Source organism: Candoia aspera, chromosome 2 (genome assembly GCF_035149785.1).
Source record: "Candoia aspera isolate rCanAsp1 chromosome 2, rCanAsp1.hap2, whole genome shotgun sequence".
In the NCBI taxonomy this organism is placed as follows: Eukaryota; Metazoa; Chordata; class Lepidosauria; order Squamata; family Boidae; genus Candoia; species Candoia aspera.
This window is the reverse complement of record NC_086154.1, coordinates 134,806,513-134,821,481: the sequence shown is the minus strand read 5'-3', so window position 1 is coordinate 134,821,481 and position 14,969 is coordinate 134,806,513. Positions and strand designations below refer to the sequence as shown.

Here is a 14,969-nt window from a genome sequence, read left to right as displayed (position 1 = left end):
AGTCTCTTTTCTTCCCCATAATGTTATCCTGTGAAGTATTATTTTCATAGGTTATAAAAGCCTTAATCACATATTCCTGATTAAGAGTCAAGATTTTAATGTATGTCTGTTAAACTTAAAACTACCCAAATATCTGTTTCATAGGGCACTGAGATTTTACTACAATGCTGGTATTATTTGCAAAGAACTTTAAGTATAATTAATTTTTTATTGATTGTTCAACACTTTCTCTCTGCATGAATCAGGATGGAAAGTGAGAGGCCGTACAGAATGCTCCTTCCCAAGCTAGGCACTTTATACTCAGTGGACTTCAATTCCCAGAATTCTTAGCAATGGCTACTTTGGCAGTAGAATTCTGGGAACTGAAGTCCACACAGGTGGAGATTTCCCAGCTAGTGAAGGCAAGCCTAGAATATTTTTGGTTCAGTCCCTGGCATTTCTGGGTAGGGCTGAAGATGTTTCCTTTGAAGGCACGGGAGTCAGTACTGGATCAGCCAGAATTCCAACCAAATGTAAAGAGGGCAGGGCTCCTGTATTTGCAGAACAAACTGTTCTTGCTAAAATTATCTCTCCTACATACCTTTCATATACCTAATAACAGGCACAAGTGTTTTCTCCTACTTTGCATCTGTTTACCTGATAGCTATACTGTATCCACATCTCACCCCATGAATCACTTTGCTAAAAAATACACAGAGCTGAATGTTGCAAAGAGACAGAGCATTTGAGATCAACTATAAAAGATGTCCCATATTAATGCCATTCATATTTGCATGTCTACAAAACAGATAAAGTTGATTATTGTTCAAAATAAGGACAGGCGATCTACATTATAGCCTATAAATTCAATTTAACTTCATGCTAGTGTTGTTGGTTTCCTAGTGTTTGACCTGCATGATGGCAGGATCTGCTTGTTTTTGTTTCTATTGTCAGATCAACAGAGCGAAGCTATCAGTGCATGTTATGATGGAGTGTGTGTGGGTGTATGTCTCTGCGTGTATGTCTGTTAGCCAGCTTGTCACTGGAGTGGGTGGCCAAAGAGCACTCTGCTGGCGTCCATTCCTGAGAATGGAGTCTAGAACGTTGGTGTCCCCACTTCTGGTACAGCACCTTAACCACTACACCACACTGCCTCTCATACCTTCATATCAGCAGAGATCGTAATACTGTTTCCTAGTTTTCACATAAGGAAAAACAAATCCTAATCCTATTCAATGGACCTTGGGCATGCCACCATGCTGAAAATAGGTCCTTAAGGAGCCACGTGGAAGGAGACTAGAAATGTCTTTGATCTTTAGTTAATCTGGGAATGTATAATGCATATTTTGCCTGGGATATTAAGGGTATGATAATTAAATAGGGAGAAATGCAGCAAAATAGGAGGAAGGAGTATTAGGTATGTTCGCTGCCTTGAGTTATTTATAAAAAAATTATAATGGGATAAAAAAAATCTTTAAAAACGGTGTAGTTTTCTAGAATAGACTTGCAATGATAGAACCACTAACCTGTCATATGTGTTTGAAGCCATTAAATGCACAGCCTATACTGTATAATTCATAACTCAATTTTGCCATTGTCCCATTTATGTACCCTTAAGTCATTCCCACAAATATAATAGTTTAAATACCTCCATAGGCACAGTAAAGATTAGGGCTGGGCATGCTTTGAAAATAATTTAGAAGTACTTCAGACCTTATATAAGCACAGCATCTCTTTATTCATTAATTCAGCCTGACTTTGTTCAGGCTTCCTTGGAGTTTGGGGGAAAAAAATGTTGCACTTTTAATGAATCTATTGCTTCAAGCAGCATTATCTTTTGTAAGAATAGTGCCCTGTTGGAAGGAAATCTTACCAAAAGTCTGTTCTGAGCCAGGAATGAAGAAACGCAGGCAATTGCTTGAACAGAGGTAATTGCTTTATTGTCCAAGAGCATGAAATACCAGAAAAAATCAGCTGTCGGAGGTGGCCACGCATGTAGTTCCCCCACCACCCCCTTATACAGAAATGTGGGTTTTGTGTTAGAAAAAGGATGTGAAGGATGGTGTTTGTCTCGGCTAGATCGCGCTTAATCAGTTCTTGGAAGGGATTTTCTAAGAATTCTAAGAGAGCGTTAATTGATCAAAGAGCAGAGGCATTCCTGTGGTTGCGCCCCCTATTGTTTTGTGGTTTCCTTGCTCTTTGGTCAATTAAGCAGTCTACAAGGCTGTGGCTTCCACCTGTTGGGTTTGGATTAGTGTTATTCTAAGGGAAGCCCTTTTCTCCTTTTCTTGTGCTAAGGTGTTGGCTTTCTGCTTTTGTTCTTTCCGTTTCTTGACCTGATTGGCTTGCAGGGGAATTTGATTGAGTTATCAGGATGTTCCTTTATGGGCACATGTTGGCATTCTTCTTATTATCCTGTTGTGATCTTTTAGGTTTTGAGTTGTTTCCCTTCTTATTCTAATCTTAGCCTTTGGCCCTGGGGTTTCCAGCTTCTTACTCAATTTTGGGGAAGCATTTGGGCAGGAAACATCTATGAAGGGGGAAGACGTGGTTTGAAAAGGGAAAAATGGCAGTTTGCAAAGGAAAAATATAGAAGCGGGGTGGGCTTGCTTAAATCCTTCCAACAGCCCTAATCTGAAAAAGGATGAGTGCTTTAAGGAATAACAGAGAGGTGCCATGCTTGCTTGAGATCGCTTTCAAATCACATTTCACATGAGTGCCCATTAAAGATTTTGAAAAAATCCATTTTTAAGTCAGAGATTTGAATGGGGCGGAATTAATGGAGATTACAGCACCATTCCTGAAGAAATTACGCTTTACCACTTGCTATCTTTGGAATGGTAGGATTGGCCCTAGATCAAGTATACTAAAAAGGAATGTTTGATTTTGAAAAAAAAGATAAATACCGTGTGGAAATACCTCTAGCAGATTGGGAACTATTTTGATTTTCGGAGAAAAAGATGACGGAGAACAGCACATTTAAAAATTAAAATTGCTCTTTATTTGCCATGCAGACTTGCATAGGTTCATAGGCATCAGAATCAAGCGTTACAATTCATAAAACAGCAGCAGCAGCAGCAGAAACAATCACCTTTTCCAACATTGCTTTCACTTTAAAGAAAGGAAGCACAGAGGCTTTGTGGCAAAGAGAGAAAGAATGAGAATTGGAACCATATGTGGGAACGTAAGGTTGGAAGGGAACAGATCTTGTCATTTGTGTCTCAAAGCTAATTTCCTGTAGAAGAGGGCATGGTTAAAATGGTCTGCCGCTTTATATTGTCTCCATCTGAAAATTCAAAGAATATGCTCAAAAAGGAGAAAAGAGTTCAGATATTGTGTTTGGAATGAGACAAGTCCATGAAGTTTGCCAATCTAGAAACCCCCATCCTATCTGCTTTATATCAATGCTATCACCTTGTATCAAAGAAACCAAGAAGGTGTTTAAAATTACTGGCTTCTGCACGTCTTTCTCTAAAACCAATTTATTTTGCACATGTCCAGGAGTACAGTCACTCGCAAACTGGAATGTCTCTTGCACAAAATAAGGATACTGATGCGGCTGAATATGTCTAGGTTGCAGAAACTGATTTTGTTAGAAAAACGTTCAGCGCCATGTTTGTCCTCCATTAGGTGTCTAATAGTCATAGAATGGCTGATGCGGCAATCATGGAATTGATGTTCATAGACGTTCTTTTCCATATATGCTTCCACTGATCTCCACAGAGACTTTCTTGCTCTGGGACCCTTCCTTAAACGATTATACAAATGGTTCATTTACTGTGGTTGCATTTCCCTCTGTAAACCAACCCGTTGCCTTCCTGCTACAGCTCTTCTAGGTGGAGGAACTCTGACAGATCAAGTTCCAGTAGGGGAACAGATAAAATGTGCTGGATTTGGGTGCAACTGTCCAGATTAAGGTTAGAGCTAGACCTTTATGGAAAAGGTGAAAGTGTCAGAGAGGAAAAGCGCTTTTCCCCCCCTTTGCATTATTTACACAATGGGGTTGTCGAGCTTCAACTTGCATCTGGTCCTGCAAATTGTCGTTCAGGAGGAGGCCCAACTTTAATAGGCAGTTTTCCTGCTTGTACTGGTCTTTGATACAATCTTCACGCTGGAACCCCCTCCTCCACCCGAGGAAAGGCGGCTTCCTCCAGAACTGTAACTACTACCACCTCCAGTGCTGATCATTGAACCAAACCCACTTCCCCCATAGTTGCTCCCAGAACCAATGGCATAGCCACCACCACCACCACCGACTCCAACTCCAAATCCTCCTCCGAGTCCTCCAGCAGATCCTCCTCCGAGTCCTCCTCCCAACGCAAGGCCACCTCCGGCACTGTATCCGGTGGTGGCAGTGTTGCTGACTACAGCTGGAAAACAGAGGGAAAAGGAAGTTAAGTTCCTTCCGTGACTTCTAAAGAAAAACTCAGGTCAGGGTCCCTTTAAGAAATATGCGCACAAATGTATAAATAGAGATGATACTTACAATAGCTCACATTTCCAATGCCTTCTGCCAGCCTAAGAAGCAATATCATAATATTGGAGTTAATGCCCAAAGCCTACAGTGAAATCACCACATTTTAATATAAGGAGGAGTGTTCTGATGGCAGAAATGTAAAGTCAAAATGTGTCAACAGGGTCGGGGGCAAGTGATGACATCATAACATCATGGCACAAACATCACGACTGACAGATCAGTGTCAGATGTTGGGACAGAAGTTTGCATTGTGAGGTCATCTCATGTATATCTTTTTTTTTTTTGTCATCGTGGCTAGCTACAGATGCCTATGGAAGTCTTAATGCATCTATTTCCCATCTTATCTCCCAACTGGAGAAAGAATAGGCCAAAAAAGTGCCACCAGATGTCATGAGCACTGATGGTGAGCAGGAGGGGGCCTCTATCCAGGGAGGAAAACGCATGCGTAGTTTAGAGGCTTTGAACTTTCCTTCAAAGAAACTCAGAGCAGACCTGCCTTGACTTTTGGGGTTTATCTGTCTGGGTTTTCCCACGCTTCTTCAGTTTGTTAGGATTTTCGGTCTAATGTAGCAGTAATAAAACACTAGAGACCTATTCCTCGTCTCGGCGTGGTTCCTGCTTGTCAGGACACCAGATTTGTGCTCTGTGGCCCTAACCCTTGAAAACCAAATTAAAAAAATGAATTACAGCAATGTGTCTCCTTTTGGAAATTTGAAAATTGCTCTTAATGTTGCAGAAACGTGCAGTTTCCATCATCTTCCCATCAGTGAGACTAGTCTAGAAAAACAGCATTCTGGTCAGTTTGGTTTAACACTGCTATTCACAAACATGATTTTTAAAAAGCGAAGACCTTAATTACTGTGGATAGACCACGAGGAACTTTTACAAAGGCCTTTCTCAGTATAACTGTCTCATTTCAAGGTGCAAGCCGTTCAGACGAAACATCTGAGGGACTGCTCTTTTTTTATTTGTGGAAAGTCAAAAGGAAGGCTGATGAAAAAAGGCAGATGAGCTCTGGGTTTAGTAATCAGTTAAAAGTGTTATATTAGTGCGATGTTTCTCCCAACTGACCTGATTTCTTCTCCTTCTAGCAACTTCCTGTAGGTGGCAATCTCGATGTCGAGGGCCAGCTTGACATTCATGAGCTCCTGGTATTCCTTGAGTTGTCGGGCTAGTTCTTGCTTGGCTCTCTGTAAAGCTTCCTCCAATTCATTCAGCTTTTGTCTAGCATCCTTGAGAGCAAGTTCACCACGATCCTCAGCCTCAGCAATGGCTGCCTGAAGGTTGGCACACTGGGAATGGGTATAACAATTATTATTGTTGTTGTTGTTATTGGAGTTCAGTCATGTGAAAACTCTTACAAGACCAAAAATGCTTCTATGCAACAAGACAATTGTATACTACCAATATTAGTATATAAGACACATAGGAGCTGAGTACGTATCTGCATCTAAATCAAGAAATGCTTGTGGTCCAATGCACCAAAATCGCATTAATATTTCCTGTAGATGGGGCCAAGTGACTCCATTAGCTCAGGTCCAGATTGGTCAGTTTCTTCATTTTCTCCAATACTGGAAACAAACTATATATAAGGTTGGGTACACTAAGCCATAATATGGGTTGTTCAGTTTTGACCTAATGTGTTGTGTAACCTGAACAAATCTAAGTTTATGCCTTGGCATAATGTGCAGAATCAGACAGTTATGGCTTAAAACCATGGTTAAACAATTATGGCAAAGCAGAACATATGAACCCAGCCACTGTGACAGCAGATCTGTCCCATGCAATTGAACTGAGCAGAATTCTACAAAGCTTCATTTGTAGCATCTTATGCTTGCACTAAATTCTCTGCAACTGCATGATAATTTATGTATTTATTTACAAAGTTTCTATCCCTTTGTTATTTATCAGAAACTGGGCAGCTCATAAAGTACATTAATTCCTCCAAATAGACAGAAATGGAATAATTCCAAAGGCAGCTGTGGAAACTGATGATCTATGTCATTGATTTTCTTTAGATTGATGATAAGGGAACAGAAATATTTTAATGATACGGAAAGGCTGGCTCACTGTAGTTGCCTGGCTGTCTTCCTTAGAACACTTCAGGGTGCGGAACGATTTATATAACAACCTGCCTGTCTGCCTGCTTGTCTATGCCATAGTAAGATGAGGGAGGAGATTCCTGATTTAATTTGCAATGCCTAAGAGCTACTGCAGAGGAATTAACTGCGACTTGTTGAACTTGATTGCGTCGATACCTTGCAGCATTTGTACAGTGAGAAATGTATTATCTGTGGATTCATTAGCAAGATCCCACAGACTAGAAGAAACAATAAGATGTGGTTATGGTTAGAATTATGTAATGCTTAAAGAAATTTTGAGTGTGTGAGTTTTCGGCATGTATAACGGCACTCTGGGAAGGATGTGGAATGGGGTCAAAGAAGTATTTAAAGCCAGATTTCGAGAAACGTGATTGGAATATGTTTCCTGCAGCGCACCAGCTTTTAAGCTGAGCAAGGTAGGATCTGGTTAGTATTTTGGAAGGAGACTACTAGACAATCTTAGGGTTGAAGGCTTTGAGTAATTGAAAAAATATCACAGAAGAATACAGTGGCAATCTACTTCTGTGCTGTTGCCAAGTGACCTGGACATATTCATGAACTAACCAGGAGTTCAGCTTGGCTTGAAAGAGACTTCTCCTTTATATACAGTTATCAAAATTCTTTCTTTCTCTCTGTTTCAGGATATACTACTTCAGGAAAGCTTCCTCATGATAAAGTCACTATGTATCATGGAAAATAATTCAAAGTAGTTTTCTCCCTAATGCATTTCTTTTCTATAGGCAAGGAATGTACTACATTAGTGCTTGGAAGACTGTTGAGTCACCCCCTACAAATGAGAATCAGTGGTACAGATCTGCTCTGGCAAAGTGAAGGGCAACTATTCTTTAGTCTGTCCTACAAGCTAAACAAGGTCCATTAAAATGTCACCTGTTTCTTCAAGGCATCAATTTCACCTCGCAGTCTCTGGATCACCCGGTTAAGCTCAGAAATTTCTGTCTTCGTGTTGCGAAGGTCATCGCCATGGCGCCCAGCAGACACCTGCAGTTCTTCATACTGACATTCAGAAATAAACAAAGGTATCATCAAAATAGAGGAGATGGGAAATGGCACCCAGCACAGAGGCTGGGGAAGACTTCTATGATGTGGGGGCAAGAGGTTTTTCAAGGACTCTTTGTAGGTTGAGGAAATGTAGCCACTAGAGTCAGGCTCAGAGTCTAATGCCCGAGGCTTGCAGTCTGGGGGCATATGTGCAGAAAGGGAGCCATGCTACTGGTAGGGTTTTGCTGGCTAAAAGTGATTGTGTCCCATCATTCCTATGTTGATTCCTGCACCATTTGCAGTTCTTTATGTAGAGAGTCTGTGTGTGTGTGTGTGTGTGTGTGTGTGTGTGAGAGAGAGAGAGAGAGAGAGAGAGAACCAAATTTATGTCCAATGTTGCTCTGATGGACATCTCACAAAGACAGGGTCAGGGAGGAGGAAGCAGACTTCTCCTCTGCCTCCTGCTTCATCATGCATCCCTCCTCTGTACCTGTGATAGGTCAGTTATGCAACAGGTAGGGAGAAGCAAGGGAGGTGCCCCCTCTGCTCTTTGGACCCATCCTCTGTGTCCTGCTCACAAGTCATAGGCCCAGAGGAGGGTTGGTGAAGAGCATTGGAGTGAAGAGCATTGGAGTCTACTTCACCCAGGTCTCTCCAGGCCTGTGCCCTGTCAGTACAGTTATTTTTAGACAAGGTCTCCTCTTTCCCTTTCTCTCTCTCTCTCTCCTCTCTCTCATTTCCCCCCACCCAACTCCAACACACACACTGCCTTCCTGCAGAAGGACTTCCAAAAATACTAAAACCAAAAAGAAGAAACAGAAATAGCCTGTCTGACAGCTCACATGCGTGTGCCTGTGACTTGTCCCTCAGGCAACTTGAAAGGGGACTAAGCCCTTTGTCTCAGACACCTGTCTATGCTCACCCAATCCTGCGCCACCAGCATTCAGGAGAGTGATGGCTGATTTTCCCACCAGCAGGAGACACCCAGGGTGGAGCAATGCACCCAGGGGAGTGCATCAGTCTCTTTCCTTAACTCATTCCCCCATTAAAGCTGGAAGGACAGCGCCCCTCGCTGGCCCTAAGGCAGAACAGGGTTCAGTGCAATTGATGCTGGCATAATTTTCTCAAGGGTGGGAAGATAGCACTTTTATAACCTGCTGCCCTCTGGTGCAGGAAATCCTGGGAATTGTAGTCCAACCAATCTGGAGACGACCTGGTTATGAAAAGTTGCTCTGGGCCTTTAATGAATTTATTATTCTAGCTACTCACCTTGCTTTGATACCATGATTCGGCCTCAGTCCGGCTCCTGTTGGCAATATCTTCATACTGCGCCTTGACCTCAGCAATTATGCTGTTCAAGTCAAGGTTTCTGTTGTTGTCCATGGACAATATGACAGAGGTATCCGATACCTGCTGCTGCATTTGAGCTAGTTCCTGCAAGAAAGTTAAAAAAACTGTGTCACCTGGATATATGGGGCAAAGAAAGTATGGCTGTTTTGAAGCAGATAAGGAAAAATGGATTAGTACATAACAGTGCTAGAGAAAAATTCAGCAAATCCTAATTCAAGTTTGTTTGAAGCTTTTCAATTTATATTCCAATTTGGATGCACCCCTTCAGTTCTCCTTGTAATGCATTTTGTTAGAGTTAGGAATTCTAGTGAAAGAAATTATTATTCTCAATAACTGGAATCCAAGTTGAATCAAATATGTTCCATAACACATAAATGTTTCCCAATCAAAGTGATTAATTTCACTTGGAAAAGCTGCCAAGGAAGGGGGTGGATTTTTTCCATTGCTTGCTAGCATCAAGTCTAGACTAGACAACCTTGCAGTGTGGAGATACCTTATTTAAATATAGTTCTTCTGTCTTGATCCAGCAATAGCTGGAGGAAATTGCGGCTATGTTGCACAAGATGTGATAATTGATGTCATTAAGTCTCTGCTTGCCTTAATGTCTATTCAGCTCTTCAAACACATAACCAAGCAAGGAGGAACTGGTGAGGGGAAGATACGGGCTAAATTCTCTAGTGTTCTGATAGAATATAGACCTAAAACTCATTTTAAGTTTAGAAATAGAACCTCTGAGAGCTTAATTAAGGAAGCTTACTGTCTCATACAGTGCTTTCAAGAACTCAATTTCATCATTCAATGAGTCTGACTTGCCAGCAAGTTCAATCTTGTTCATATAGGCGGCATCCACATCCTGCACAAAACATAGGAAAATTCTGTTACATTTTGAGTAGAAAACAGACCTGCTCAGCTTAACAAATTCAAATGTTCTTTTTCATCTCATTGAGAACCCAACATTGTAGGCAAATCATTTACCTTCTTGAGCACCACAAATTCATTCTCTGCACCTGTTCGTTTGTTAATTTCATCTTCATATCTGTAGGACAAGGTGGAGATGGAATTAGCAATATGGATGGATTGCAATATGAGAACTGAGCATTGCTTTGGACAGACCATATATGAGTCAACTAAATCAACATCTTATAGGTGGATTCCAGAAACCTTCATGTTCCATGGCAACTGTCAATTGAATTATTCCGTTGAAAGTTAACCCGCTTTCTTTTGGGAAAATAAATCCTTGGAATTCCTCCTGTGATAGATCAGAATTTTCATAGGCAAGTACAAAGGATTTCATGTATACCTTGTTTTCCATTATAGTCAGTGACAGAAATGTGTACTTCAATAAGCACATCACTGTGAACCAGTAACTTGGCACAATCTTTAATTTTGATATGGCCTTAAAACACAATGGCAATTTTAAAACTTCATGAATCTGTCTTTGACTTGAGATTGAATAACACATTTTAGGTCAGGTCTTCACTACCACTTTAAACTGGTTTAATATCCCTTCTTCTAATGGGATCCCTGAAATGTAGTTCAGTGAACAGGCTATAGGGAAAATAGCAATATGCAGCCTATACTATAAATCCCAGCATTTTGTAGATAAGGTCACAATTACTATGGCTGCTGTAAAACTGAGATACATTGGTAGTGCAGTTTGCCCTTAAGTGTTCAACCACTTCCCCCAAATTTGATGCTTGTGGCTTGGCTTGGTAACTGGTGGTTTGAAGCAATATGTGCTGCAAGTGCTTTTCTGACAGAGTGCTTGATGCTGGTTTGCATGCTTTACACGCTTGGGGTATATATCTAACATTGTCTTAATTTTAGAAAAGTACAGCTGACATAAGATTTTAAAAAGCACATGTTTGGAGGGAAAATTCATCATATTCAACATTCTTATCAGATAGATGGGACCTCCCTGCTGAATGTTCACCCCAGTTAGCTAACTGGCACATAGTTTGTAGAATGCCCCTAAAAGGCTATAACAGAGACTGTTCTAAGAATATACAATTGTGCAAAAGTGAAAATGAAGTAATTACTTTGTAGTGGTACATAATTTAATTTGTGATCTGTTTGTGAGGGTTTGGCAAGAGAAGCTTGTAGACTGCAGGCATCCTTCTATGAAACTACATTACTTAAGGCCAGATCAACCTATTTAGGAGGAAAGGTGGGGCTGGAATCAACAAAAGAAGGATGGGAGGGTTTTGCAATTAGCAAATTAATTCTAACAGTTTGGTGCCAGACCATAGTCCTAATCTGTTCTGCCTTCAAGCATGTGGATTTCCAAACCTGAATTAGTTTGAAATACACAGAAAAGAAGGTTGGGTGGTTAAGGGGGAGTATGGAGAAATTAATCTTCGGTGTAGGATTGCAATCTGCTGAGCAGAATCTATTTTGTCACTTTTCTATTTCTGTTTGTTATTTAGTAATCCATTTGCATAATTGTGAAGTAGTTAGCATTTGTCAATCTCATTCTGACATAACGCTCACTAATGTTCACTGCCAGACCTTAGTCCGCAAAAACTTTTCTAGACTTCCAAGAACATAAATAGTTTGGTTAAGTATGAGGTTCATGGATAGGATTTACAGCTCCATGTAAGGCTTTATCAACCTGAATAAACAAGTTAATGATGTGGGTTTGGGAAGCATATGCCTTGGAACTTGCATTTGGTTCAAATCAAGCAGGTGAAACAAAGTTCTCAAATCTTTCAGGAAAGGAAAGCAGTGGTGCTGCCTGCCATTTGGCTATTTTATTTTATTAATAAAAAATTGTATAGCCACCCCATCTTACAGCCAAATTCTTGCTTTTTGGACAGGGATGCAGTGCAAATGCGCAGGATTCTTCCCAATAGAATGAGTTCATACCGCTCATTGGATGGTTTGAGGTGAATAGAGAATGCCTGCTAATATATGCATTCAGATTCTTAGTATCGAATCTAAACAATCTTCTTTGCATTTAATTAATTAATTAATTAATTTTTTTTTTTTATCCCGCCTTTATTATTTTTATAAATAACTCAAGGCGGGGAACAGACCTAATACTCCTTCCTCCTCCTATTTTCCCCACAACAACCACCCTGTGAGGTGAGTTGGGCAGAGAGAAAGCGACTGGATTTATCTAGAAGTAAGCGCCAATGAGCTGAATAGACACAACTTTGGAATGAATTGCATGGGATGAGGCTGTACATCCAGCAGGAAATATTGACCTTTTATGTGCATGTATAGATAAGACTTCACACCAGGCATGGCATTAACTCTTGGGCCTCCAGACATTCAGGAACTTGCTTACAGTGGAAGCTTCACAAATATGACACTGCTAGATAAATTACTTTATGCAGAATTCACACCTAGGCAGAACATAGAAATCAAGCCCTTCTTATGTGTCTGCTTTTCTCCTGCTTTTTTGAATCAATGGACTTTTGGCCATTGTTTTCCCAGCCTTGAGAGATGGAGATTCTGCTCAGTGTTTACATAACGGTTCTGTCTAGCCTAAGTAACTCTGGTCCCCACCTTGCCAGCTTCAGCCCTTTCAATATATTAGACTGAATGGAATAGAATGGAAAACTACTTACTTGTTCTTAAAGTCCTCCACCATGTCTTGCATATTCCTCAGTTCTAAGTCAAGTCTCCCCCGTTCATTTACTAGAGAATCTAGCTGCCTCCTGAGGTTATTTATATATCCCTCAAAAAGAGGCTCAAGATTCCGTCGTTGAACAGTGGTCCCCTGCTGTTGTAAGAGGTCCCATTTGGTCTCAAGGACTTTATTTTGCTGTTCCAAGAATCGGACCTGCAAGATGGAATAGATGAGGTGAAAATCAGGCATGTAAGCAAAGTAATGCTTCTGTGGAGAGAACTGCTCCAGGAAAGAGATGAATACCCTGCATGTTCGTGGAAGCCTTTTGGTTGACACTACAGCCCTTACTCCAGTTAAAACAAAACCTAAATGCCTCTTCCTCCTCTTTTTCCTCTCTTCTCCCTCACTGGGTAGATTGGAAGCACTTTGGAGCAGAAAACTGTATGTCATTTATGTAGCCCTGCAAAGTTCCACATATATAGGCGGTGTCAACAGTGAATGTTACGGAACAAATCAAAGACAACAACTCAGTAGGAAAGAAGAATAGCAAAGGAGGCTGAAAAAGAAAGAAACAAATGGAGGGTAAAGAGGGGGTTGTGAAAGCTAGCTGGGAACAGAGCTGCTGTTCCAAATGACATGAACAATATGTCCTTTTTTAAATATATACTTCTTAGAATTATTGTTTAGCAATTCTATTTTTATCCTCCATAACCTAGTCCCCAGAATCTGTAGCTTCAGTGAAACAGCACGCACTCTATAGTGTGTAGAAAGCCCCCAACTGCCAAAGTAGATGGCAAAGAGATTTGTTGCAATATCCAAAGTATTGACAAAATGGTACATGTTAGCATGCTCCACTCCCAAACAATACCAAACTGCAAGCTGGATTAATAAAGGTAATAGAAGGTAATAATAAAGGTCATATAATTCTGTTATCTGCAGTGAATATATGAAGCATCCTTTCTTGGCCTTAGCTCTTACTATATCTGTGTCTATATTTAAAACAAGATTTTGATAAATTGACCTCAGTCAGTGTTGGTATTCGTGGATTCCACAAAGGATTCAGACTAAGGATACAAACTAAGTACACAAATCAAGAAAAGCAGAGGAAATAACTGCTTTACTCTCACAATTGTAACATTTAAGATCTGACTTTGAAACTAAGATGGCCAAATTGTCTTTAACTGGGGTATTACTTTTTCACAGCAGATCATACACTAAAAGTCATTCAGTTATTTTACATGACCAGTCATCCTCAGAATAAAGAAGCCAATTGAATAATTTGATGGTTGTAATGACATTGGACAATATTAGAAATAGTTGCCCATTTTTGCACATATGCCTATAACAAATGTGACCTCATAAGAGAACATCCAAAGATGACTTTAAACTGCCATTGGATTGGGGACTTGAGTTTGTGAAGGGTTGCCTCAAATTTAGTGTCCCCAAAGCATGAATGGTCAAGTAGGATTAATCCCTGCTCTTACCTTGTCAATAAAGGAGGCAAATTTGTTGTTGAGTGTCTTGATCTGTTCTCTTTCTTGAGAACGCACTCGTTGAATCTCTGGGTCAATCTCAAGCTTGAGAGGTTGCAAGAGGTGTTGGTTGATGGTCACTTCTTGGATGCCACCAGGGGGGCAAACTGGAAAACCTGGACCACCCCTTACAAAACCTGGTCCACCTACCATAAAGCCAGCGCCAGGACCTCCACCCATACCATAGCCAGCTCCACCTGCACCCATGCCGTAACCAAAACCAGCTCCTCCACCAATGCCATATCCTCCACCATAACCAGATTTTAGACCTCCACCAAAGGCACTATAGGCAATTCGTTTGCTTCCACCCATGTTGTGCAGGCTTCGGCTGCCAAATCCACCAAGTCCATAGCTGCCACTCCCTCCAGCTCTTGCTCCTCCAATTCGAGAGACAGAGTAGGAGCTGAAACTGGTTCTCCCACCGCCACCGCCACCGCCACCAACAATGGCAGAGCCAGAGGTAAAACCTCTGTTGGCTCCTCCGGAGGATGCTCGATAGGAAACACGACTCATGATGGTTTGCTCGGAGAAAGAAGGTGAAGAAAGTTTTGGATGATAAGCAGCACTGCAGGGAAAGAGCAGAGAAAGGAGAAGGCAGAATCTCTCTGATATAAAGGAGCGGGAAACCTCCCCTTTTATCTGTTTGGGAAAGAACTTGGCACAGGATTCAAGGCAATCGGATACTCAGATGCTTGATGTGCCTTGCAGCAACTTGCCTCCTTCGACACACCCACTCCACAGAACTGGTGTAAGAGTTTGGGAGGGAGAGAGACCTTGAAGGGATCAACGGTCTTCTCTTTTTTATCTTTAGGAGACAGTTTCATTAGCAACAAAAAGCAAATCAAAGGAGAACGTAATAATCACAGTTCTGCATATTTACACTCCGGCTACTCAGCTGACTTAGCCAGATGTGAGGAAAAAAGCTACAACTCTGATCACTAGAAAAACGTGACCAT

General features: G+C 41.1%; 1 protein-coding gene across 1 annotated transcript; it reads right to left on the bottom strand.

Annotated features, from left to right (window-relative positions):
• Positions 1 to 2,957: 2,957 nt before the first annotated feature.
• On the bottom strand, positions 2,958 to 14,629 carry LOC134490603 (keratin, type II cytoskeletal 5-like). Its single transcript, XM_063293758.1, has 9 exons — positions 13,966 to 14,629; positions 12,480 to 12,694; positions 9,883 to 9,943; positions 9,665 to 9,760; positions 8,827 to 8,991; positions 7,447 to 7,572; positions 5,528 to 5,748; positions 4,466 to 4,497; positions 2,958 to 4,349 (listed from the first exon to the last, which is right to left on the bottom strand). The coding sequence occupies exons 1-9, from the start codon at positions 14,524 to 14,526 to the stop codon at positions 4,042 to 4,044; spliced, it is 1,785 nt and encodes a 594-aa protein (XP_063149828.1). The 5' UTR covers positions 14,527 to 14,629; the 3' UTR covers positions 2,958 to 4,041.
• Positions 14,630 to 14,969: the final 340 nt, after the last annotated feature.

What these genes read in the sequence shown, in the direction of transcription:
- LOC134490603 (XM_063293758.1), bottom strand. Translation starts at nt 14,526, where the DNA reads ATGAGTCGTGTTTCCTATCGAGCATCCTCCGGAGGAGCCAACAGAGGT. An exon ending in GTGGAGGACTTTAAGAACAA is followed by an intron (nt 9,944 to 12,479) that starts GTAAGTAGTTTT and finishes CTTGTCCTACAG; the next exon opens with ATATGAAGATGAAATTAACA. An exon ending in CTAGAAGGAGAAGAAATCAG is followed by an intron (nt 4,498 to 5,527) that starts GTCAGTTGGGAG and finishes ATTGCTTCTTAG; the next exon opens with GCTGGCAGAAGGCATTGGAA.